At 60.7% G+C, this 25288-nt stretch overlaps 2 protein-coding genes across 2 annotated transcripts in view; one reads left to right on the top strand and one right to left on the bottom strand.

The window, feature by feature from the left end:
- Positions 1-11003, bottom strand: part of FAM83G (family with sequence similarity 83 member G) — a 29170-nt gene extending 18167 nt beyond the window's left edge. Inside the window, exon 1 of the mRNA XM_059998074.1 lies at positions 10448-11003. Coding sequence (XP_059854057.1) covers positions 10448-10969 — 522 coding nt within the window. The 5' untranslated portion in view covers positions 10970-11003. The remainder of the gene's footprint in view (positions 1-10447) is intronic.
- SLC5A10 (solute carrier family 5 member 10) overlaps positions 1-25288 on the top strand; it is a 53841-nt gene that overhangs the window by 27628 nt on the left and 925 nt on the right. Inside the window, exons 9-11 of the mRNA XM_059998075.1 lie at positions 19051-19158; positions 21296-21446; positions 25045-25213. Of these exons, the coding sequence (XP_059854058.1) occupies positions 19051-19158; positions 21296-21446; positions 25045-25213 (428 nt within the window). The remainder of the gene's footprint in view (positions 1-19050; positions 19159-21295; positions 21447-25044; positions 25214-25288) is intronic.

Raw genomic sequence — 25288 nt, 5'->3', positions numbered from 1 at the left:
CGGCGTCGCGGCACCAGCCCCCCAGCCCGGTTCCCAAGGGAAGGAGGGAGTCCAGTGGTCCCTGTGCGTGCCTGACGTGAAAGCCCTCTCAGAGGTGCAGCCACAGAACCAGGAGGGGCCACACAGCCACCACAACCCTCCTGGTTCTAACCGCACAGAGCAGCAGGGTGGTGGGGCTGTGGGAGGGCGGCCGTGCCGGGAGGGGCCGACAGCGCGGGGCCGGGTGGCGCCAGAGCAGAGGGGCCCAGGCAGGGACTGGCATCGGCACTGAGCTCGACGTGCCTCAGACCCGGGGCCCTCCCCGTGTGTCTCTTGGGGGTGTGCTCAAAACGTGACCCTCCAGCGGCGCCCACGCCTCCCTTTCCCTTCCCCACCCCCCCACCAACAGCTCCGCGGCCTCTGCACCCTGCCTCCCGCGTGGGTCCCGAACCCCCGCCTCGCTCTGTGCAGCCGGGGCTGCTCTGCGGCCTCCTTGCGTCCTCCCACCGATCCTCCCACTGACGGTTCCAGAATCCCCCAAATCTCCTTGGGATGGTGGACACCCCACCCCATGAGAGACGCAGACGCTGGCCAGAGGGGGGAGGGGCCGGCCCCAGGTGACGGACTCATGGTGATGCCCCGCCACGAGCACCTCCATCGCCCAGGTGCTTCCTGGGGGGTCCAGCGCACGGGGCAGCAACCCCCCACCTGTGGCTGCCGCCCCGGCAGACACAGTCTGAAGCCCTGTAACCCCCGCTGCTGGTGCTGGTGGAGGGGTCAGGGCGCCCCCATCCTCCCCGGGGCCCAGGCAAGGACGGAGCTGGAGCTCCGGGGTCCAGGCTGGGGTCTAGCTTTGGGTGAGCTGCATCCTCTCTGGGTCTCAGTTTCCTCATCTGTGAAATGGGGAGGAAGGTGGATGTGATACCCAAGGCTGTCCCTGCCAAGGAAGCCCTGAGTCCGTGTGTCCTGCCCGGGTGCCCCGCACAGCCTGTCTGGCTGTGTCTAGGGGTCTGGGAGAGGCAGTTCTGACCACCACGCCCCACCTCCCTCTGCACCACCAACCCGGGGCTCCCGCCTCGCCAGGCTGACACTCAGCCTGAGGCTCCCGGCGCCCCTACAGCCGCCTTAGAGGCACCGCTCCCCCATGACCACAGAATCCGTCTTGGAGCAGAGACATGCTCACAGGACCAGTGGGTAGAGCAGGGCTGGAGGACGAGGCGCAGGGGTGAGGTGGCCAGGGGTCTGCACGCAGCTGGAAGACCACTGGCCACGGGCCCAGCATCTGCAGCAGCATCTCTCCCCGGTGGCCCTGACCCCACAGGGGCTCTGACCCTACGGGCCCTCCCTACACACCCCACACCCCACCGCAGCCGCACACACAGTCCTCCTGGCCGGGCGCCTTCCTCTCCTCCTCCAAGCCAGTAACTCCTGCCCGTCCTCCAAGCCCTGACTCAAATGCTGCCACGAGCAAGTGCCACGTCTGTGTTTCTGGAGAAACGGCAGCGACCCACCGAGTGGCACGCCGCCTCCCTGAGGCCCGGACCCTGAGACCCAGGTCGGCGCGGGCAGTTTCCCTCTGTACCTGTCCTGCCTGCCCCACCCTCCAAGGCCACGGTGATGCCTGCAGGAGGCCCAGAGGGAGCCGCAGACACACTGCACAGCAGGCAAGTCCCTGGCACTCACTGGGCCACTTTCACCACCTGGAAAAGCAGGAAGTGGGTCCGCATCTCTGGGTCTGTCTGACCCTAAGGCTCAGATGGACGCAGGACGGTGGCACCATGGGCTCCAGACTGTCCTCCTGGGAAGCCGCTCGGGCCTGGGAGCCGCGCTCAGCAGACGGCCACGGTGGCTCTCCTGCCTCCTCACTGACCCACAGTGCCCTCGGGGTGGACAGGCCGGGGGTCATGACCTCAGCGTCTCCTGCTTCCCTCTGTGCCAGCTGGAGGGCAGTGACGCACAGGAACACATAGGGCGTGCTGCACACTGTCCTAAGGTGGGGACAGTGCCTTCAAGACCTGGGATTCCACTTCCAGCCACGACGGAGTAACGGAGCCTACACTTACCCACCTGCCTTAGCAATAAACACCAGGCAGAACCTATGAAGCCATGGCCGACAGGCAACACAGCAAGTGCAATGACCCCTGGCAGAAGGGAGACGAGCGAGGTCAGCTGTAGGACCGCCCCAGCCACCTCCAGGCCACGGCCGAGTCCAGTGGGCTCCCTGAGTTGAGGAGACGAAGTCTGCTCAGAGCCTGGCAGCCAGAATTTTCAGGACAGAGGAGAGGAAAGGGCTGCACAGAGCGAAGGCCAGAGACCTGCAGGGAGCTGCCTCTTGAGGCTTCAGCTGGAGACCGAGGAGCACACGAACAGGAAGAAGCCACCGAGGCTGGGACAGGCCCGCTGGAAGGGAGCAGCTGGAACAATGGCCGGTGCTCACACAGGACCAGGAGTCATTTACGTCCCCACAGCCAGAGCGCAGGCCCCTCTGACACTCAGGGCACACAGGAGGATTCTCAGAAGGATACGACCTACCTGGTGGGCAAACAGGCCCTGGACCAGAGGCCAGTGAGCTTTTTCTATAAAGACCATATAGCAAATGTCTCAGGCTTTGCAGGCCACGTGTCTCTGACACACCTCTCAACTCTGAAAACAGCCACAGACAGCTAATAAACAAATGTATACATCTCCATTCCATTATTTACAAAAGCAGGCATAGGCCAGATTTGGTCCATAATTTGCCGACTCCTACCCTGGACCAAATATGCTTTGGTCCCACCTAATAAAGCTTAACAGGGCTTCCCTGGTGGTGCAGTCATTGAGAGTCCGCCTGCCGATGCAGGGGACACGGGTTCGTGCCCCGGTCCGGGAAGATCCCACATGCTGGGGAGCGGCTGGGCCCGTGAGCCATGGCCGCTGAGCCTGTGCGTCCGGAGCCTGTGCTCCGCAACGGGAGAGGCCACAACAGTGAGAGGCCCATGTACCGCAAAAAGTAAAAAAAGCTTAACAGCAAGCCTCAAAAGTGTTACATTGTTTCCAAGAACCGCATCCCAGAGCAAAGCTCCAAAACGTTTAAAGGAAAAAACAAAACTCCCACAACATAAAATTTTCATCACGTCTGGTATCCAATCAAAAATTACCAGACACACAAAGAAACAGGAAAACAATGATCCACATGAGGAAAAAAGTCTACCAAAGTGGACCCAGAATGGATACAGATGTTAGAACTGGCAGACAAAGATGGGTAAACAGTTAACTGTATTCTGTATGTTCAAAAAGTTACTTAGAGACATGGAAGGTTTTTTAAAACACCAAATTGAAACTCAAGAAGTGAAACAATTCAGCATTTAAGATGACAAATACATTGGATGGGATTAATAGCAGATTAGACACTGCTTTTAATTAATAGCAGATTAGACACTGCTTTTCTTCTTCAGAAGAAAAGATTAGTGAACCTGAAGACCTATCAGTAGAACACAGAGAAAAAAAGACTGAACAACCGAGACCAGAGCATCAGTGAACCTGGGTCAACTTCACAGGTCTAGAGTATGTGTAACTGGAGTCTCAGGAGGTCCCGAGGCAGAGGGTGGGGGAGAGGGGACAGAAAAGCATTTGAAACAAATGGCCATAACATTTCCACATTTGATGGAAGCTATTCATCCCCAAGCCCAGGACGTTCGATGAATTCCAAGCAGAGGAGACGTGAAGAAACAGACCACGGCACATCATAATCACATCACTTAAAATCAGTGGCAAAGAGAAAATCTTAAAAGCAGCCAGAAGGGAAAAGATCATCGAATACTGAGGACCAAAGATAAACAGATGTCTCAGAGTCAACACAAGCCGGAGGACACCGGAGCAACTAAACGGAGAAACAACCCAGAATTCCCTACCCAGTCCCAGAATTCCCTACCCAGCGAAAACAGCTTTCAAAACCAAAGACGGAAATAAGGACTTCCTCAGGGACACGAATGCTGAGAGAATTTACACAGGCCGACCTGCACAGACAGAGGGGCTGAGGCCCCAGGGGCTGCACGTGCCCCCAGGGTGCAGCGAGGCTCAGGCTGCCCCTCGCTCACTGGGGTGTGCAGCGGAGACGGGGAGAGCACCCCTCCTGCCCCCAGCCCCCTCCTCCAGCAGCAGGGCTGGGCAGACCTGGCTGCTGTGCCTCAGTTTCCCACACTGAGACATGGCCCCACTCCCCACCCCACCCTGGTGCTCGCAGGACCTGAACGGCCTGGGGAGGAGGCCTCCTGGGTAGATGGGGAGGGAGTCTGTGTATGTGGTAACAATGCCGACCCAAGCCAGGACCAGCTTGCTAACGCTGGTACAGCTGTCCCTTCTCCCGGGGCGGTGGGGGGGGGGGGGCAGTCACCGTCCCAGAGCCACACAATCAGCTGGTGGCAGAGGCTTCCTGTTCCTGGGCTCCTCTCTTGGAGGGGGTTCTAGCTGTGACTCCACCCACCACCTCCCAGAGGCCATCCTGGTTCCTGAAACTAAGCCCTGGCCATCAGCACTGCCTGGAGAGTCAGTGCCTGGGGCTCTGCCCCACCTTACGGGGCGGGGCGGGTGGGGTCTGTGGCAAAGCACCTCCCTTCTCCTCAGTCACGGGGGAGTTAGATTGGAAGACCTGTAGTCCCACCCCTCTGACGGTTATCAGCTCTGGCACCTTCCCTCTGCACTAAGACAGGAGCCTCATTAAGGCCAGTTAAAGGAGCTGCAGCGGCAAGGGGTCAAGAAGGGCAAGCGCGTCCCACCCAGCCCAGGGGCGAGTCTCTGGCCTTCCCCAGACACGTCAGCCTCCTCACCACAGCTCAGGAATGCTGCAGAGACCAGAGGCTGCAGAGCATGGGGTCAGCTGACCAGGGCTGTGCCCGGCGGAGGAGACCAGAGGAGAAGCCCCTCCCGCTTCCTGCCAGCCCCCTGGGGCCTCGGAGTCCTCCAAGCTTCCGGGCGCAGGATCCAGCCCAGCCCACAGTCTCAGAGGATGGCACGAGCCAAGGATTTTCAAACTGGAAAATCGTAGAGTCACAAATTCGAAGATGTTTAAAAGCTCAGCTTCTCCAGGATCCAAGAGCAACGGACGCTGTGGGGTCACGGAGCACCCTACAGCCCCAGGGACCGGCCTGGAGAGGACTTGCCTGAGGTCACAGAGCCAGCCCGGCAGGGCAGAGGCTCCTGGGTCACTGGAGCCCCACGTGCTCTCTGCTGCGTTCTCCTGAGCCCCTGCTTGAACCCTCCAGGATGGGGGGCTCACCACTTCTCCAGCCAGACTGCTCCCAGAGGGGCCATGGATGGGGACAGAGGGAAGAGAACTGAATCCGTGCCAGACACCAAGCTTTTTTTCCATGTCAATCTCGCCGCTACTTTGGGGCAGGTGTTGGCACAGAGGAGGACAGGACGGAAGGTCAGAGAGGCGGAGCGGCTAACTTGGGCAACGTGGCCGGGGTCCTGTGATACGAGAAAGACTGTCTTCCCACCACTGCCTCACGTGGCATTTAATATGGGAAGGGCGTGAGCCTGGGGATCACCGGGACCTCACGAAGAAGGCTGGTGCGGCCCACCGGCTGGGCCTGCCTGGACGTGGGGCGTGGTCCCAATAGGGCGCAGTCCTGCCCCCGCGCTGAGCATTCTCATGACTGTTACTGCCTTAATTAAGACAAGTGCCCGACCCCATTTTACAAATGAAGAATGTGAGGCCCAAGGTCATGCGGCAAGGGGCCGGGTGAACCAGGGGCCTCTGAGAGGACTGCCCGCCTCTGCTGGTCCAGGGGGAGGACCCTCGGCTGCAGGGCGAGCCTGCCGGACCAAGGAGACCAGGAGCTCAGTCTAGACCTGCCACCCAAGACTGGTGTGACCTTCAGCAGGCCCTGGCGCACTTTGAACCTTGGTATCATCATCTGTGATGTGAGTGTGACGACAGGCCCTGCCTCCCGGGGTCTTGGGAGGGAGGGCAGTGCCGGCCGGGGTGGGGCTACCGCCTGGGCGCCCCAGGAGCCTGGCGTGCACCCAGCCCAGAGGTGCCAGCCCTCCTTGCTGGCAGAGCCGCTTCTGACTCCCCAGACTCAATTTTAAGACGCAAACACCGCTGGTAGGAAGCCTTTGGAGAGGACGGGAGGCTGACCCCGGGATTATGTTATCAGATGGTTTGCCACCTGGCAGGTGGGGCCCCGGGCTGGGAAGTGCTCCCCAGACCCACTGCATGAGGCTGCGTGGGCGCTGCCCCTCTGGGCTCCAGTGTGTCCCTGGGAACAGTCCACTGGGCCGTCCCTGGGGCCTCTCAGGGCGTCGAGGCTGTGCTGGTACCGCCTGCTTGGGGACAGCAAGAGCCCCCCTCCTGGTCCCAGGGGCCTTGGCCCCCCATGACCCTGTGCTCACCAGGCCTTGGTGTGGTCGGACTTCTGCCCCTGCCGGAGCCCAGAGTCTAGGAGCCTCGTGAAAATGCTTTTACTGCCCTGAGTCCAGCTGGGGGCCCGCAGCAAGGCTCCACGGCTCCCAAGAGGGGCAGGGCTCGAAAGAACATCCAAGACGCTGCTTCTCCAGAGAAACGGGGGCTCACTGACCTCAGAGCTGGGCTCTGGGCCAGCTCCTCCAGGGACCGGCTCGGCGACAAGTTACCTGCCCTGTGTGAGCCCCTCTAAGCCTCAGTTTCCTCATCTGCACGGAAGGGACGATAGCTGACGCCATGGAGCTGGGAGGATCCAGGCAGGTAAAGTACCTGCTCAGCACCTGATGTGCAGCTGGGATTTCATAAGTGCCTCATTAAGTGCTTTTCTTCTCCTGGGGCCAAGCCGTGAGCCAGGACTGCAGTGTGGGAAGGCAGGGGCCTGACAGGAGAGACGTGGGGTCAGGCGGGCATTGTGGCACCTGCTTCCAGTCCCTTCCTGCTGTGTGGCCCTGGGCAAGAAGCTTAATGCCCCTGGCCTGGCAGGCACGAGCTCCGGGTTCTGGTCCAGCCTCCACCACTCACTCTCCTTCGTGCTCCCCCAGGTTCCTCACGCGCACACGACCCACCCCTGCCCCTGGGGTCCCTGGTGAAGGGGTCCTGGCGGGGGTGGAGCGGTGCTTAGCATCTCCTGGATGAACAGCTTGCTAGAGCATCTACCCCCTTTCTTGGCCGAGGCAGGCCCTCCCCAGTCCCAGCCCAACCCAGTCCAGCCTCACCCCTCTCTTGCAGAGGCTGCAGCAGCCTAGGCGTGATGCTACAGGCCCGGCCTCTGGTATGCAGTTGGAACCCCACGGCAGGTTTTTCCCTGGATAAATCACTGGCTCCCGGGGGCTGGGGGAGGGGCAAGCAGATGACCTTCCATCTCTGGGGCCTGCTCAGGGCCACCCAGCCGGTGGAGTCAGACCCTGGGCCCACTGGTCTTCGTCCCAGAGGAGTCCAGAAGGACAGGGCAGCAGGGTGTCAGAGCTGAAGGGATCCTTAAGAGGCGTCAATGCCTATACCCATTTTACAGATGGGATGACTGGGGCTCGTGCCAGGTCACACAGCAGTGGAGGCAGAGCAGGGACCTGACCCCAGCACCCCTGGCTCCTGGCACTGTGGCCCATTAGTTCCAGTCTAATCTCCTGGGAAATGGGGGGACTCAGCGTTAGCCTTGACGGGAACACAGCCGCTCCCGGCGGGGACGGGCTGACTGTGTGCTGTGTCACTTCCCTGCCCCAGGGTCGGCCCGCTGTGCTGACGACAGGCCAGGCTGAGGAGGCAGTGGGCTGGGCCGCCCTGACTCAGCACCACCAGTTCCAGCCCAGGCGCCCTGGTGGGCAGGGGGCCAGCATCTTGTCCAGGCAGCTGGACAGCGGGATCCCCATCCCAGTGGGGGAGAGAGGCCACTGTCCCTGCATTGGTACTGGGGGTGAGAGGAGATGCGGGGGAGAGGGGAAAAGAGGTGATTCACGGGGAGAGATAAGGTAGGGAGAGCTCCCGGCAGACAGGCGGGCAGCCCAGGCAAAACACCCTGTCAGCATCCATCAGCGTCACAGCCCGGCCCCTGGGAGCCTGGGAAGCGGCAGAGCAGGGGAGGTGGGAGGGTTGCAGGTAGCTTGGATGAGCTGCCCCTCCCTGCCCTGCCTCTCACTGCATCCTGCCAAGGCCAGGGCAGGACAGGCAGGGGACCTGTCCTGGAGTCTGAGGACAACACAGGTCTGGTCCCTCCCCACTCCTCCACCCAAGAGCTAACCAGGTGGCCTTGGCAGGGGTTAACCAGTGCGGCCTCAGTTACTACATCTTAAAAATGGAACAGATGGCGCTACACGAGATTATATAGTGCCCGGCACTCAATAAACAGCACCTCCGGTTATCAGGGCAGCCCGTACACACACACACCCCACACCGGCCACGGGCCCCAGGGTGGACATGGCAGGGAAGATGCAGGCTGGAAAGCAGGGGACAGATGTGAACAAATGCCCGTCCTCCGCCCTTGGTGTCCCCGTCTGAGAGGAGGCACTTGGCCTCTGAGGCCCCTCCTGTTGGGCCTGTGGCTCCCTGCTGTCTGAGCGTGGGGGCACGGGTGGTATCAGTGAGCCTCCCTCTAGGAGGGATGAAAGCAGGGGGCAATGCCCACCTGTCCCACCTGTTGGGGGCTGCAGGACAGCACCAACTGGGACCACACAGACCGGGGTTCAGACCTGGGATGGACTTCCTCCTGGCTGTCACCTTACACAGGTGATGCCGATAATCTTGGGGGGCTTTTGTGGGGAGCATATTAAGTTACGGGGGGGCATGGGACTGCATGGGGTGGCTGGGTCTCAGCTCCGGCCATAGAGATGAGAGACGTAGGGAGGAGGCCCCGGTGCCCAGCATGGCCCCAGGCTCCCCCATCTGGCCCCATCACTGGGCCAGGCCGTCTGTCTTTCTGTCTGGGGGAGATTAGACTCTCCAGCTGTTCCTGTGCCGTCTGGGATCTGGGATCTGCCTCTGTCCTACTCCTGGTGGGGAGCAGGGCCATGGGGGGCGGGGAGGAGCCCGGGCACCGCAGGTCAAGTCCCCACCCAGGGCCTCAACTTCCCCAGTTTTAAAAAGGGAGAGGAGGCTGGGTAATGGGATCCCAACAGGCCCTCCCGGGGGACTGGGTCCCATGACCTCCAGCCAGGCGCCCACGTCAGCAGCGCCCTCCTACCCCACAGCAGGAGTGGTGTGGGTTATTCAGCCTGAAAACGCTGAAGGCCCCTCCCCCCTTCCTCCACCTCTTTCTCACTCAGTCACCGGACTCCGTCCTCACAGCTTTCATCCTCGCCACCTCCATTTCACAGACCAGAAACCCGAAGCCCCAGAGCTGCCTGGGACCAGGCCAAGGGCCAGGCTCCCCAACACAGGCTGTCCGACCCGGCCAGGCCCTTCAGGGGACGGGACTCCACCCTTCTGGAAACTTAAGCCATGGCCACCTTGTCAGCTCCTACCCACTTCTGTTCTCTGTGCCCAAGAGCTCCCCTGGCCCCTGTCTGTCCTCCAGGACGGTCCCCAAAGCCACCGTTTGGGTCTTGAGCAGACCCAGAAGACTGAAAGTGTTAAACTCTGCCAGAAATACCTCGTCCCACAAACCAAGGCCAGGACAGAACTGCTGAGCACTCAGTGCTCTCTCCTGAGCCCAGACCTGGCTTCAGAAGCGTCCTCAGCACAGCTCACGAGGCAGGCCTTATCAGTCATCTCAGAACGTGCTCTGAAACCACGGAAGCGTGAAGGAGCACCAGCTCACCAGCCGAGGCCTGGCTGGCTGCCAGGGGCGAGACCCCTTCTCAGAACGCGTGTCAGTGTGCCGGCACACTGCACAGCTCGGCAGGGGTCGCTCCAGGGGAGGTCCGGACAACGCTTGAGGTTCCTCCAGTCCAGGCAGACGACCCTCATCTGGACCCGCTCCGCTCCCACCCCTGAGGTCCGCACCGTCGCCATCCCTCACATCCCAGCCTGGAATCTGCCACTGCAAAGCTCACCGAGAGGCTCAGGGAGGGTCACCCAGCGTGGCCAGGAAGCAGGCACGCTTGAACTTGGATCTCCAAGCCAGCCTCAGACGGACTCAGACTACCTCTTAGTCTCCATGCCTACCTCCCGCCCCAGCCTCTCTCCGCCACCCCACAAAAGCACAGCCAGAAAGCTCCCGGCATGTAGGCGCGTGGGCCTGGGAGCCTCCTGCTTCTCAGGTGTGAATCAGAGCCATCCCGAGGGGCAGTAAGAGAAAGCCGCGTGATCTTCCCTGCCCCACCCCATCGCAGCACCTTCGTCCGGGGAACCTGCTCGCCAGGTCTGGGGAAGTCAGCAACAGCCCCCAACAATGCACAAAGGCCCTTTGAGATGGGGCGGCCGCTGTCACCTTTCAGAGGACCCAGGGGCCCTACCCCTCTGCAAAGAAACCAAGGAGCCCCGTGAAGGCAGGAGGGGAGGCAGCCAACAGACCAGGCTGGGCTCTGAGTGAGAGTGTGCTCGGCGCCGGCGAGGCTGCCGCGTCCTCTCCGGGGACTCGCACTGGCTCACCTTCTGGGCCTGGCTGACCATCTTGCGCACCACCTCCTTGATGTGGGCCTGCCCGTCGATGGGGGGCTGCATGTAGACGCTGGCCCGGGTCACACCCCGGTAGGCGATCGTGTCCGGCCAGCCCAGGTCCAGCTTTGGGATGGAGCGGTCAGACTTCTGGGGCCAGTACTCCAGCGAGGGCAGCGTCTCGGCCTCGGTGCGGGCCCCCTCTTCCCCGCTGCCCTCCTCGCCGTCACCGAGCTCGCCGTCCTCGGGCCCCCGGGGCTGGCCGCTGGCCCGGGGGTCCTCGGAGCCGGGGTCATACACCTCAATGGTCTCCACGATGCGCCTGAGCTCCAGCTCCGAGAGGAAGTCGCGGATGTTCTCCCGCTTCAGCACCTCATAGAAGGCGTCGGGGCCGCGGGCCACCAGGGCCTCCAGCGCCAGCCGCTGCCCCTCGCTGTAAAAGAACTCGGGTTTGGCCTCGCTGGAGCGCCAGTTGACGTGGCTGTCGTCCAAGCACTGCACCTGGGAGAAGGCCATGGCGGGAGCCTCTGCCGCGGGCTGGACGCACGCTCAGCAGGTCTGGAGCCCGGTCGCCGGCCTGGCGCAGCGCGTTCTGGGGCGTCTCGCCGCCACCGCCGCCGCCGCCGCCGCCGCCGATCCTCTGCCCCCGGGAACCTGCGGGAGGGGCGGGCCGCAGGGTCGGGTCAGAGCGCAGGCGGGGCCGCGGAGGGGCGGCCGCGCGGAGGAGGGGCCGGCGGGGGGTGTGTGTGGGCGGCACGCCTCCCGCCCCGGGTGCCGGAACCTGCCGGGGACGGGGGCCGGCGTCCCAGAGGATTTCTGGAGCTGCCAGAGGTCCAGGGCGACCTCTGGGGGGAACTAGGCCAGGAAGGGGACTTCCCAGAAGTTTCCTAGAGGGGCAGGAGGTCGTCCGCTCTCCGACGACCTCTGGCCCTGCTCGGCGGCGCCCCGCATCCCGAGGGCTTCCGGAATGGGATGGGGTCTCGAAAGCCCCCGGGCCCGCGATCGGCAGCCCGAGGGGCCTGTGCGGAGGAGGCTCGGGGCAGCGCGCCGGCGGGCGGGTCGCCGGGGGGCCCGGGGTCGGGGGCGCGGCCCAGGTCTCGCTTACCGGGCGGCGCGGGCGGAGCGGGTGCACAGGCGGCCTGTGACTCAGTGCCGCCTCGCCCACCCCGCTGCCGCCACCTGCGGTGACATGAGACCGGGGGCGGAGCCGGAAACCGATTCACCCCTACCCGCGACGGACACAGACGTTGGGCGGTGTGTGTCTGTCTCCTCCGCTGCCACCAGCCCCAGGTAGCCGAACTCTGAACAGCTCAGGGACCCAAGTCCAAGAGCTCCTGGAACATTGCAGCCCAGACAGGGGCAGTGTTCTTCCTGAGGACACACAGCAGTCAACGGCCTTAGCACACCCAGCCCCCAGCCTGTTGGTAACCCTGGTCCCACCCTGTGTCCAGTTTCCCAGGTGGGACGGAAGTCCATGCAGATGCTCAGCTGTCCAGTTGCGGAAGTAGGGTCGGGACCGGGCTGGGAGCCACCAAGGCAGAGGTGGGGCAGGTTTGACCCGACCTCAGGAGCCTGCAAAGAGCCTGGTGTGGATAGAGCAGGTACCCAGTTCTAGGTCCCAGCCCCGCTCCCTTCTGGGAGCTCCGCCCACCCAGGACTGGTCCCGCATGATGAACCCGGGGGCAGGGAGGGCCTCAGAGGGCGGCTGTGGGCTGGGGTCAGGTCCAGCCCTCTGCCCTGCGTCCTGGGGCTTGGGACCCCGGTTCTGGGGGCGTATGGGGACCACATCTGAAAGCAGGCTGCCAGGGTGGGGACAGCAAAGCCCACGAAACCTGGCCTGACAACGGCCCGCATCCCGCTGCATGCCGCGGGCAGCCAGCCAGGCACCTGGCCCAGTCCTGCCACCACCATCACCTCGCCTGCCCTGCAAGGAGCTGCTTCGTGCTCACCTGGGATTGGGGCCCCGAGGACACTGCTCTTGCTGCCGAGGGCCAGCTGTTGATGTCACTGGGCCTGGGCCCATGAACCCCCCTCCCCCAGGATCCTCACCACCACCCATCTGCCTGTCAGCCTCTTCCCTGGGTCTGCTGCCTCGAGCAGTGATGCGGTGTCCCAGCCCCAGCATGCCTGTGGTCCCCATCGCTGACCCCTCTAGTCCTGCACTCCACCCTGGCCCGGGGGCTTCACAATGTGTCTGAACATAGTGCCCCCAGCCCCTCCCAGGTACATTCACACACACCTGCATCCCCCCGCCCCTGCACATGGTCAGAAGGGGGAGGAAGGTGGACCCAGGGCCAAGCACTGCCCTGGGAGTCCTGAAGCCTGACTTACAGCCTCTGCCACTGGGGATCTAGACAAGACCTTCTCTGGCCTCAGCTTCTCCTTTTTTGCTTCCCCTGCACGGAGGCCCTGGGGCTCACGAAGGGAGTCCTGGCTCTCAGGGCTGAAGGGCCTGCAGCCCTCCAGCTGCCTGCCCAAAATTATAGATTCACAGGAAGCTGTTAAAAAAAACCCACAGAGAGCTTGCATGCACCCTTCACCCAGTTTCCCCCAATGGTGTCATCTTGCATAACCATAGCGTAGTAATACCACAGCCAGAAATCTCGTCCAGATTTCCCCAGTTTACGTGTGCTTGTTTCTGTGCGTGTGTGTAGATGTGTGCAACCTTATCACATGTGTACGTTTGTGTAACCACTATCACAATCAAGACACAGAGCTGTCCCTCTACAGCCAAACCCACACCTCCATCCCTAACCCTGGGCGCCACCGATCTGTTCTCTGGTGATTCATCCAGGTTGGTGTGTATGGCCGTGTTCCTTTCTGTTGCTGCCTGGTACTCCATGGTATTCTAGTCTCTGTTTCTACGAGTTTGGCATTTTTAGCTTCCACATATAAGGGATATCATACAGTATTTATCTTTCTCTGACTTATTTCACTTAGCATAACACCCTCGAGGTCCATCCACGTTGTTGCAAATGGCGGGATGTCTTTCCTTCTCATGGCTGAATGATATTTTCTCATATATGTAAACGTCACAGTTTCTTTATCTGTGTATTATAAGTACTGAAGGACATTTCGATTGTTTCCATATCTTGGCTATAGTGAATAATGCTGCAGTGAACAGGCGTGCAGATATCTCTTTGAGGTGGTGATTTCATTTCCTTAAAATATGTAACCTAGATTGCTGGATCATATGGTAGTTCTATTTATAATTTTTTAAGGAACCTCCATGCTGTTTCCATAGTAGCTGCACCCATTTACACTCCCACCAACCATGTACAAGTGTTTCCTTTTCTGCACATCCTGGCCAACTCTTGTTATCTCTTGTCTTTTTGATAGTAGCCATTCTTGCAGGTGTGATGATTTCCCTGATGATTAGTGATGTTGTACAAGTATTTTTCATGTACCTGTTGGCCATTTGTACGTCTCCTTTGGAAAAAATGTCTGTTCAGTTCCTCTGCCCATCTTTAAATCAGATTTCTGGGGTCTGTTTGTGGGTTTTTGTTTTTCCTATTGAGTTGTATGAGTTCTTTACATATTCTGGATATTAACCTTTTATCAGACACACAATTCGCACATATTTTCTCCCATTCTGTATGTTGCCTTTTCATTTTGTTGATTGTTTCGTTTGATGTGCAGAAACTTTTCAGTTTGATGAAGTCCCACTTGTTTTTTACTTGTTTGTTTTGGGGGGTTTTTGTTTGTTTTTGGCTTTCTTTGCATTTGCTTTTAGTGTCAAATCCAAAAGAATCATTGCCAAGACTGATGTCAAGGAGCTACCACCTATATTTTCTTCTAGGTGTTTCACAGTTCCTGGTCTTTTTTCAAATCTTTAAGCCATTTTGAGTTGATTTCTGCATGTGGTGTGAGATAGGGGTCCAGTTTCATTCTTTTGCCTGTGGCTGTCCAGTTTTCCCAACACCCATTTGTTGCAGAGACTGTCCTTTCCGCATTGTATATTCTTGGCTCCTTTGTCGTAAATCAGTTGACCATATATGCGAGGGGTTTATTTCTGTTCTGTTCCATTGATCTGTGTGTCTGTTTTTGTGCCAGTACCACACTATTTTGATTACTATAGCTTTGTGATTTGGTTTGAAATCAGGGAGTATGATGCCTCCAGCTTTGTTTTTCTTTCTGAAGGTCCCGGATCTTTTATGGCTACTCAGGATCTCTTATGGCTCCATACAAATATTTTAGGATGGTTTTTGCTACCTCTGTGAAAAATACCATTGGGTTTTTTTTTGGTTTTTTTGTTTTTTTGCGGTACGCGGGCCTCTCACTGCTGTGGCCTCTCCCGTTGCGGAGCACAGGCTCCGGACGCGCAGGCTCAGCGGCCATGGCTCACGGGCCCAGCCACTCTGTGGCATGCGGGATCCTCCCGGACCGGGGCACGAACCCGTTTTCCCCTGCATCGGCAGGCGGATTCTCAACCACTGCACCACCAGGGAAGCCCTCATTGGTATTTTGATAGCGATTGCACTGAATCTGTAGGTCACTTTGGACGTTTTAACAATATTAATTCTGCTAATCCATGAGCATGGAATACCTTTCCATTTTTTTGTGTCTTCTTCAATTTCTTTCAGCATCTTACAGTTTTCAGTGTACAAACCTTTCACCTCCTTGGGTTAAATTTTTTCCTAGGTATTTTATTCTTTTTTATGCTACTGTAAATGGGCTTGTTTTCGTAATTCCTTTTTCTGATAGTTCATGGTTAGTGTGCAGAAACACAGCCGGTTTTATGTATGGCTCTTGTTTGCTGCGACTTTACTGAATTTGTTTCTGCAGCTTTTCTTTTCATCCTTCCCACAGGTGTTTTATGCAGAGCAAAAGCTTTAGTTGTTGTTTTTTTAAATAAGTATGTATTTATATTTTGGCTGTGCTGGGTCTTAGTTGCGGCACATGGGATCTTTTAGTTGAAGCATGCAGACTTCTCAGTTGCAGCATGTGAACTCTTAGTTGCGGCATGCATGGGGGATCTAGGTCCCCGACCAGGGATCGAACCTGGGCCCTCTGCCTTGGGGGTGTGGAGTCTTACCCACTGGACCACCAGGGAAGTCCCAAAGCTTTAGTTTTGATGAGCTCTATTTTATCAAGTTCCCATTTAAGGGATTACGCTTTTGACGTTAAGTCTAAAAACTCTTCACCTTGCCCTAGGTTCTGAAGATATCCTCCTACTTTTTTCCTAGAAGTCTGATAGTTTTACATTTAAATCTGTGATCTATTTTGAGTTAATTTTTTTGTGTAAGGTATGAAATTTAGATTGAAGTTGACTTGTTGGCCTATGGATGTCCCCAGAAGGGTTTTACAGCGAAAGATATAGCCCCAGAGAATAAATACCCAGGATCACATCGTAAGGGGTTGGGAGAACTGGACTCAGAGCCAGGTCTGTGTGCTCCCCCCTGTGATATCAGCATCTGAACTGGCTCCCAGGGATAAGCCAGGCTTGCTTGGGAGTGGGGAGCACCTTGATTTCCCCTCGGGGTGGTGTGTCCAATGACCAGCTTGGAAAAGGGTCATTTAGTAAGTCAACAAACACAGGCAGAACCTGCCACCCATTGGCTTGTGCTGTGCGCTGTTGGAGTCCGGGCTTCTCCATGGGGCTCATGGTCACAGTCTATCGAGAGGCAGGAAGGACACAAGTCACAGAGTTATTGGTGCCGTGGAGGGTGTTTCCTCAAAGCCTGTAGAGCCCAGACATCCGCAACGAGCTGGGAGGAATCAGTATGAGCTCCCTGGGTTTGAGAAGGGTGTTCCAGGGAGAGGGTACAGAGGCCCAGAGTTGAGGGTGAAATTTTGGCAGTGGTCCAGGTGGCCAAGTGGGCAGAGGCTGTAGTGCACAGTTAGAGTCCCCTGATCCCTCCTGCAGGGGATGGAGGCCGCAGGAGGCTGTGAGCAGGGAGGATAGTGGGCAGAGTCACGGTTTTAGGGGAGGTGGGTTAGAGGGGGGAGGTGGTGCAGCTCCCCTGGTCCCCAAGCCCAGTGGCTGGACTTGGCATCGGCCGCAGGGAGGGAGGACGTGGGGGGCAAGGAGAGAGGCAGCCCTCAGGCTTCTGGCGTGGGCCTCGGCTGGGTAGGGGTGCTGATGTCAAGGTGGAGCCCAGCGGGGAGCTCCCAGGCCCGTGGAATCCGGTACTCAGGCAAGGCCAGGCCCCTGGCCTGGGGCTGCTCCCTCCTGAGTTGGCACAAATGGGGGACTTTGTGTAGGTGGCAGCACCTCTGCTGCTGTCACAAAGGAGAGGTGGTTCTTACTTGCTGCTTAGGCAGGCAAGCCCGAGGCGCCCGGAGGCAAGGCCCCGTCCTGGCAGCCTGGAATGGGCTGAAACCGGCCGAATAAACCAGGCAGAATCTCCTGACTTGGCCTTTCTGAGCCATCATGTGGCCGTGACGCATCACCCGTCCCTCCCAGGAGGGCTGAGCCCGGTGCCAGAGCCAGCCAGTCCAAGCCCAGAACCTGTCACGAGGGACCTGTCACCTGCCCCCACCTGAACCCCAGTGGCTCCAGAGTCCCACCGTGGGACCCCAGGCTCTGTCCCGGGTCTGACTACGTGTCCTAGGAAAGCTATGCCCTTTCTGCTCCTGAGTTCTCTCATATGCATAGCTGTGGGTGGGAGGTGGTAGGGTAGGGCAGCTGGATCAAACAGTGCCTGAACTCCTCCATAGCTCTTTGTGGGGTCCTTTCTCCCTTTCCTCCTCTCCTTCTGTGCCTTTCCCCTTGTTCCCAACCATTCACTTGTTTACTCTTTCATTCATTTACAACTGTTCACAGAGCATCTCCTTTGGGCCCAGCCCTGGACAGGGAGATGCCTGGGAGAGGAGATGATTCAAAGCCAGTGTCCACCCTTGCGGAGCTCCCAGTCTGGTGGAGGGCGTAAAATATGCAAACAAACAATTGTGATTGAACCCTGGGCTTTAAGAGCCCTTGGGAGGAAGCTACTCTGCCTTAGCGGGTGGGGACGAGCTGTGGAAGGCTTCGGAGAGCAAGCCCTTCGCAGCAGGCCATGAAGAGGGAGGTGAGCGAGGGTAGGGACAGAGCAGCAGGAGGAGACTGCGTCTGCAAAGGCACAGAGGCATCAGCATGCTGGGCGTGTGTGAAGAGCTGCAAGCAGGTCGGGGTGGCCAGTGGGCAGTGCTGGGATGACAGGACCTGGGACCAGTTGTCCAGGGCCTCGAATGTCATGGCGGGGAGGGGGTTCCTGAGAAGTAAGTGACGTGAGCAAAGCGGTGACTTTGGAAGGATGGAGAGGATGGAAGGGAGGCCGTGAGGAGCTGGTGCCCACCTTGTGGCAGGAGGGAGGACAGTGGGACACACCGAGCCAGAGGTGCCAGGGGTGGGGGCCTGGCGGGGCAGATGCCCTGGAAGCCTGGCACTCGGGGACGCGGGTCATGGGGGAGGGGATGATGCCGCTTCAGCTCCTCTGGCCCTGGGGAGGGGGCCTGAGACCCTCGACGGTGGGTTGGGCATCTAAGGAGCGGCGTTAACCCAGGAGTGCCCGGTCCGCGCAGGGGCTCCAAGTCACGGAAACATCAATTCCCACGCGTGGAAGCGTTACCCCCCAAACAGGCCCCTGTGGCCGCGCGGCTGAGCGGCGGCCGCTGTTTCTGAACTTTCCCCGTAATCGCATCTCTGTGTCTCCGTGTTTGCTTGCTCTGCGCCTTCCTCTGCGGGCCCTGCTGAGAACCCAGGGGGCAGGGGCCAAAGATGTTTAAGGAGTGCTTCCCAGAGGAACAACAGCACGGGGGTCGACCCTGTCTGTGACCTCCGCCCGCTCTCGGGAGCCAGGCCCCCCTCCGTCAGGCCCTGAACAGGGTCAGGCTCCAGCGGCTGGTGGGGAGTCTGGGATTTCGGATTCAGGCCAGGTCTGGGTCATCCACTCAATCCTTGTTCACTCAGAGGGCGAGCAGTGGGCGCTGCCCCGCCACGGGGGAGGGTCTGCAGCAGAACCACCTCCCGTGCCGACAGCCCCAGTTGTCCAGGGGAGGTGAAGTGCTGAAAACGAGCGATGAGGGGGGAGGGGGCCATGGGGGAGAGGGGTTATTTCAGATGGAGGCGATGACTTCTGAGCCGCCCCTGGGAGGGCCTGGGAGAGCAGCACCCAGCACAAAGGCTCGGGTGGGAGGAGGCTGGGGTGCGGGGAGAGGGGCAGGGAAGGAGACCGGCCCGAGGAGCTGGGAGTCTGGATGGTCTTGTGCGGAGCTCTGGGCTCCCTTCTTGTTTGAGGGGTCAGCCCGGGTGGGGGGCCTCCACCTGCCCCTCTGGGGAGGAGGGCTGAGGGCAGGAGGTGGGGGGAAGGAGACCGGACGCCTCACCTGGGCGGGGCTGCCCTGCAGGGGAGCCGGCCTGGTGTGGGCCAGGGAGCTGGGGTCATGGGATGGGCAGCAGGCCGGAGGAGAGGGTGTCAAGGGCCAGAGGAGTCTCTGAGGCCGGCCCCCGCCTCGGCATCCAGGCTGGGAAACTGAGGCCCAGGGCCGAGCAGCCGCTGGTGGCAGATGGTGACGGAGCGGGTGCGGCCAGGCTCCTGTCCTCAGCCCGGGGCTCGCCCACCCCAGGGAGGGCGGCGAGGGGCGGGCGGGGGACACTAGGCATCCCTCTCGCGCAGATGACGTGGGCTGTGTGGTACCCTCTGAGTGCCTGCGGGCCTGCGGGGCCGAGATCGGCTGCTCCAACATCGCCTACCCCAAGCTGGTCATGGAGCTGATGCCCACAGGTGAGGCTCCAGCGGGGTCCGGGGAGGAGCCCTGGGGGCGGTGGAGCCCACTCTGGATCCAGCGTGACTCTGTGTGACATCCAGGTGGGATGAGCGTAGCGTGAGGAAAGTAGCAATAATAGAAGACACACAGGGCACCCACCGTGCGCCAGGTGCCACGCCCGGGGCCTCACATGCGGCTAACTCGCGTCCTCTTCTCAGGAACCCTGGGCGCTGTGATCTTCATTCCCACTTTAATTTTTTTTTTTGTCACACTGCACGGCATGTGACATCTTAGCTCCCCGGCCAAGGATCAGACCCGTGCGTGCCTCCTGCAGTGGAAGCGTGGAGTTTTAACCACCGGGCCACCGGGGAAGTCCCTCATCATCCCCACTTTAGAGATGGGGACACTGAGACCCAGGGTGCCCTGGCCAAGGTCACGTGGCAAGTGAGCTGCAAAGCTGGGTTCTGAGCTCGGGCGGTCTGCCCCCAAGGCTCATCCTCTTAGCCGGTGCTGGCCCGTCCCTCCAGAAAGGCTGCCACTGTCTCCTCTTTCAGGCCTGCTGGGTGTTAGGCCCTTTCACAAACTGCTTCTTTTTTTTTTTTTTTTTTTTTTTGCGGTACGCGGGCCTCTCACTGTTGTGGCCTCTCCCGTTGCGGAGCACAGCCTCCGGACACGCAGGCTCAGCGGCCATGGCTCACGGGTCCAGCCACTCCGGGGCACGTGGGATCTTCCCGGACCGGGGCACAAACCCGTGTCCCCTGCATCGGCAGGCGGACTCTCAACCACTGCGCCACCAAGGAAGCCCACAAACGGCTTCTTATGTAAGGTTATGAGGCAGAGTTCTTAGCTGCGTTTTACAGATTGGGAAACTGAGGCACAGAGAGAGGAAAGTGACTTGTCCCGGGCCACCCCTCAGCATGGTTGCTGGGATTAAACGCAGCCGCACAGGGAAACTGACCGGCACGGGGCTTGGCCGCACTGTGGCTTCCCACCCCGGTGCCTCGTCTGCCCCCTCTGTTCTGGGGGCTCGCTGACACCCAGCCGTGTGAGCCATAACCCCTCTCCAGGCGTTGAGCTCCCTGTGTGAGAAGTGGGAGGAGAATAAGCCCCAAGTTAATCCACCTCCCTGAGCAAGGGAAGGAGGTTGGAGACATGTCTGCAGGAAAACCATGATTTAACTCACTTTCCTCTGGGCCCCATCTCAGTCAGCCTAAGTGAACAGAGAGGGCCATGGGATGCCTGGAAGTCACACAGCAGGTCAGACGCAGAACCAGAGCCAGGCAAGCAATGGCACCTGCAAGTCTGAGCCCTCCGGGGAGGTGGCTTATCCTGGGGTGGGGGAAAGGGGTGTGGAGGACAGGGAATCTGCAGAGGTGGAGGAGGTGCTTAGACACTTGAAGAAAAAGCACAGGAAGCCTTGGAGACAGACTCGAACTGAAGCCCAGAGAGGGGAGGCGACCAGCCTGAAGCCACACATCACTGAGTCCTCTGCACACTCAGCCCCTCTCAAGCCCACGACCCCCGGCAGGCTTTGCACAGCAGGGCCTCGCCCACCTTGGTGGGGGCCCCTTATCCGTTTTCAGCCCATGACCGAGGCGGCTTTTGTCTCCTCTTTGGGCAACCACATCTCCTCTCTCACAGAGCCAACAAGACAGTGTGGCCACGCACAGGAAGTAGCAGGAAACCCCAGGCCCTGGGCCCCTGGGCCCTGCCCAGGGCGGGGCCTCCAGGCTGAGGGTCCCGTCCAGGCTGTCCTCACTCCCCCGCCCCACCCCTAAGTTCTGCCGCTGGCCTGCTGTGCATCCCTGGGCAACTCTCTTCCCCTCTCTGAGTTTCCACCTCCTCACCGTCCAATGAAGTCTGGGTGTGAAAGTGCTCTGTCAGCTGGAAGCTCTGTAGAAGCGAGAGGCTGAGAACAGATCCCCGTTGCCAGCAGCCCGCAGGCTCAGGCAGCAGAGGCGGGAGCCCTGCCGTTGTCCCCAGCCCCCCATGTCAGGGTCTCTCTCCCACCACCTCCAACCCCCCCACCTCCTCCCTCCTGGGCCTCTACTTGCAGGGACTTGGAGGGGCGTCAGACGGCGGGGCCTGGGCAGGAGGGCTCCCGGGGGCGGGGGCGCGGCCCGGGCAGGGTCACAGCGGCCCCTGTCCCCCCAGGCCTGCGGGGGCTGATGATCGCTGTGATGATGGCCGCTCTCATGTCATCGCTGACCTCCATCTTCAATAGCAGCAGCACGCTCTTCACCATGGACATCTGGAAGTGGCTGCGGCCCCGTGCCAGGGAGCGGGAGCTGCTGCTGGTGGGACGGTATGGGGGAGGGGCTGAGAGGAGGGCTTCCCCAGCCACACCACCAACCCATGAGGCCCCAGCAGAGTTGGGCTTTGAGGGATGAGTAGGAGTTTGCCAGTTGGAGAAAGGATGACACCAGGAAGGAGAGGAGAGAAGAGACCAGAACATTCTACCCCTCCCACCTTCCACATCGCTCTGCTGGCCACCCCTTCATGGCCACAACCCCCATCTTGGAGGCATCTCTTACCCCAAGCGGAATCTCTGAGGGAATCTGCCAGGGAGAGCCCCCTTCCCTAACCACGCAGAGATCTGCCTTCCCCAGGTCTGAGCCCCTAGCCCCCATGACGGTTCCCAGCTGCCCCAGAGAGGGCCAGAGCCAGCACTCAGGTGTAGCCACACCCACACCATAGCTGTCCCTCTGGCCCCTGTGCCCCTGGCCCCACTGAGCTTCTGCCCACTTCCTCCGAGCCCCACTTGTCCCCTCCTTATTACCTTGATGACTCACCTGATCTTTCTAGACTCTGCTCAAGTGCCCCTCCTCCAGGCAGCCCTCCCTGATACCTGAGACCAAGGAATGAGCCCCCTCCCCTCAAAGCCTCCCACAGGAACTATAGCCTCGCTCCCATAGCACATGTAGGCCTTGTCGGTCCCACTGGTGTCCCGATGCCCCTCCACATGGGGGGAGGGGGGTTGTGCCTGGCACAGCCCTCCATCCCCAAGCTTGGCCGAGTATCCGGGAGTCCTTTGGGGTGAAACTCAGTGATGGATGAAGAGGAGTCAATGCCCTCTCAGGAGTCCCACCCTGCCTGTCTCCCTCCCAGCCATGCAGCCCCCACTGTGCCGGTCGAGGGGGACCCGGCCCTCTGGTGCTGGGCTTGGCAGCAGTGCCCCCTCCAGCCGGGAGCCTGTGGCGCCCATCCTCAGGGTGGGGTCTCCTGGAGCTCCAGGCAGTCAGCCCGTGATGCAAAGCTGCCGGCCTCTGTCGGGACACGCCGGCTGGCAGGTGTGAGCTCAGGTGCAGCTCAGACCTCGTCCAGAACAGGGAGCCTCTCCCTCGGCTCCCCGGCGGCTTCTGTGTCAGCACCCGGACCACCCCTCCCAGCCCCTGCTGGACCAGCTCCTCCCTGAGCCCCTCCAGCCCCGGCTTCCCGGGAACTGGGGCCCGGACGTCCTCCTGCCGCCCAGGGTGTGCCTCGGCCCCCTGGCCTGGACACTGGTAGCCTCAGTCCCCCCTTGGCGGCTCCACGTCCCCTGCCTGCTACTTCCCAGCCTCCCGCTCCCACCTGAAGCCAGAGTCCTGAGCCGGTCTTCCCTCTATGCCAGCTCAGCCCCCCACAGGGCACCCTTGACCCTCCTTCTCACCCATCCACCCAGGTAAGCCCGCCCCGGGCCCTGCCAGCCTGCCTGTGGGCACCCGGCTGTGTGATGTGGGCCGGGCTGCTCACCTTCTCTGGGCCCCAGTTATCTCAGCTGCCAGGTCGGTGGGGTGGAAAGGGCCCGGTGCTGGGTGTGCGGCCAGGGCTTAGCCCTACCACGCCTCCGTCTTGAAGCACCAGGACAGCCCCCAGCGCCTCCAGCCTGCTCCCTGCCCAACAGCGCTGTTCAAGCTGTGTTTCCAGCCGTGTGGGCTCTGGATCCTTGGAGCTCAGTCCAAGGAGAGATGGGACTCCCAGAGCGCAGGGCAGCAGAGGGCACCCTGAGCCTGGGATGCGGCCATCACGGGGATGCTGAGGAACCCCCACCCAGGTCTCCTCAGGTTGGGGGGCCAGAGGAGCTATCATAAGCCTGGGGCCGTGACCACCTCATGCCTGGGGCCCCGATCTTTGCCAGCCCCCAGCCCCGCTCCCCGGTGCTCCCCTGCAGCCCCTTCTGTCCACCCTCCTCTGTTATTCAGTCCACTACTGCCGGCCCTCCCTGGGACCCTGCATCAAACTGGGCAACATAGGGGACCCAGAGAGGTCTCAGAGCCCCCCCAGCCCTTGAGGGGCTCCCCTGCGACCATGGCTGCAGCCCAGGGGCAATGGAGGGGGCCAGTCATCCTGATGGCAGAGTGGGGGGGGCAGGGTGTCAGGAAGACTTCCTGGAGGAGGAGCGTCTTGAGCTGGGCCTCGGTGGACAAGGGGGTTTTGCTGGGGAAGGAGTTGAGAAGGGCATTCCAGGCAGAAGGAACAGCCTCTGGGTCCCTCTGACAGCCTGGTGGTGGCTGAGTCATCAGACCAAACCCAAGAGGGCAGTAAGAGGGCCAGGGCCCCAGTCTAGGCCGGGCTGGAGAGGACCAGCCCCACAAGAGATGCTGAGTCTGGTGTTGGACGCGGGGCCTGTTGGAGGAGGGCAGGGTGGAGCCTGCCGGTGCCTCTGAAGCGGGCAGCGCTGGCTGCCTGCCAGGCGGAGGGTTAATTAGCCCTAATCAAGGGGGTGCCTCCTTCCTCCACCCTCTCCTTCTGGCGTGGAAGGGAAGGGAAGGACAGGAGGCAGGAGGGCCCGCCCCAGCCGCACACACGGCCTCTGTCATTCCTATTGTGCTGTCCGGGGTTCCAGGGGGTCTCACGCATCACCCACCTCTGAGGGTAAGGGGCGTCCAGCTGACCCAGGACACAGCCGAGGGGCTCTCAGCCAGGGAGAGGCATACGGACTCCTCGCCCCAGCTCTGTCCCCTTAGCCAGGTTCCACACCCCTTCAAAGCTGCAGGGTCGCCTCCTCCTGGAAGCCTTCCTGGTTGGATACTTCCTCTGGGCTCCTTCAGCACAGCCCTGAGCACAGGAGAACAGGCTCATCTGTTTTCTTTGCTCTACTCTGGGTGCTGGGCAGGGACCAGGCCTGCTCGGCACCAAGTCTGGGTCCCTAAGCCACGCCCTGCTCTCCGGTGGGCTCCTCATGAATGCCTCGTGGAGGAACGAGTGAAGGGTGTCCCTGCTGCGGGGGCGGGGGGGGGGCACGCCCAGCGGGAGGCAGGCAGGAGCTGAGAGGAGGATTCCACGCAGGGTGGGCCGGGGAAGGGGCTTCGCAGCTGAGACCGCTGGGCTCCAAACCTTGCACTCCGGCTGGAGGTCGCCCAGTAGTGGATGTGAGTCCACAGCCAAGGGCTGTAGGGGGTGGGGGGGGTGCCAACCAGAGGCCACGGCTCCTTCAAAGGCCCACCAGGGTTAGAGGAACGCTGGGAGGTCGGTCTGGCCTGAATGTGAGGGCAGGGGGTCATTCGTGCAGTCAAGGATGTGCATTGAGCACCTACTGTGTGCCGGGAGATGCAGCAGTGAACTAGCAGGATGAGGCTGCTGCCGCCGCGAGTGGGAGATGGACAGCAAGCACAGAGAGGTTGGGACGGTGCCTTGAAGGTGGGCAGGAGAACCGGGGGGCCACGGGGGCCACTGTGAGACCCCAGGGATGAGCATGAGAACACAGGCTGAGTCAGGGGCGGTTCCTGCCAGCGGCAGGGAGCCATGGAAGGGTTTGGAGAGGGCAAGATCGGCCACGTCCCTGGAGGAGTGGACAGGGGCCAGGGAGGAGGCTGGAGCTGGAGCAGCAGGGGACGGATGGAGAGCAAGCCTTAGGGACCGGTGGGAGGCGAGGCAGGGCTGAGGAGAGGTCTCGAGGGACGGCCCGCTGCTGCCGCCCGCAGGCTGGTCACTGTGGTGCTCATCGGCGTGAGTGTGGCCTGGATCCCGGTCCTGCAGGGCTCCAACAGTGGGCAGCTCTTCATCTACATGCAGTCGGTGACCAGCTCCCTGGCCCCCCCGGTGACCGCGGTCTTCGTCTTGGGCATCTTCTGGCGGCGGGCCAACGAGCAGGTGGGGTGGGGCTGGGCGCACATCTCCCCCACTGCCTGTGTGCCTGGGTCGGGGGGAAGCCTGGCCTTCCTCCCG

This window comes from Delphinus delphis, chromosome 19 (assembly GCF_949987515.2).
Source record: "Delphinus delphis chromosome 19, mDelDel1.2, whole genome shotgun sequence".
In the NCBI taxonomy this organism is placed as follows: domain Eukaryota; kingdom Metazoa; phylum Chordata; class Mammalia; order Artiodactyla; family Delphinidae; genus Delphinus; species Delphinus delphis.
The sequence above is the reverse complement of the archived record's forward strand: the minus strand, read 5'-3'. Positions and strand labels throughout refer to the sequence as shown.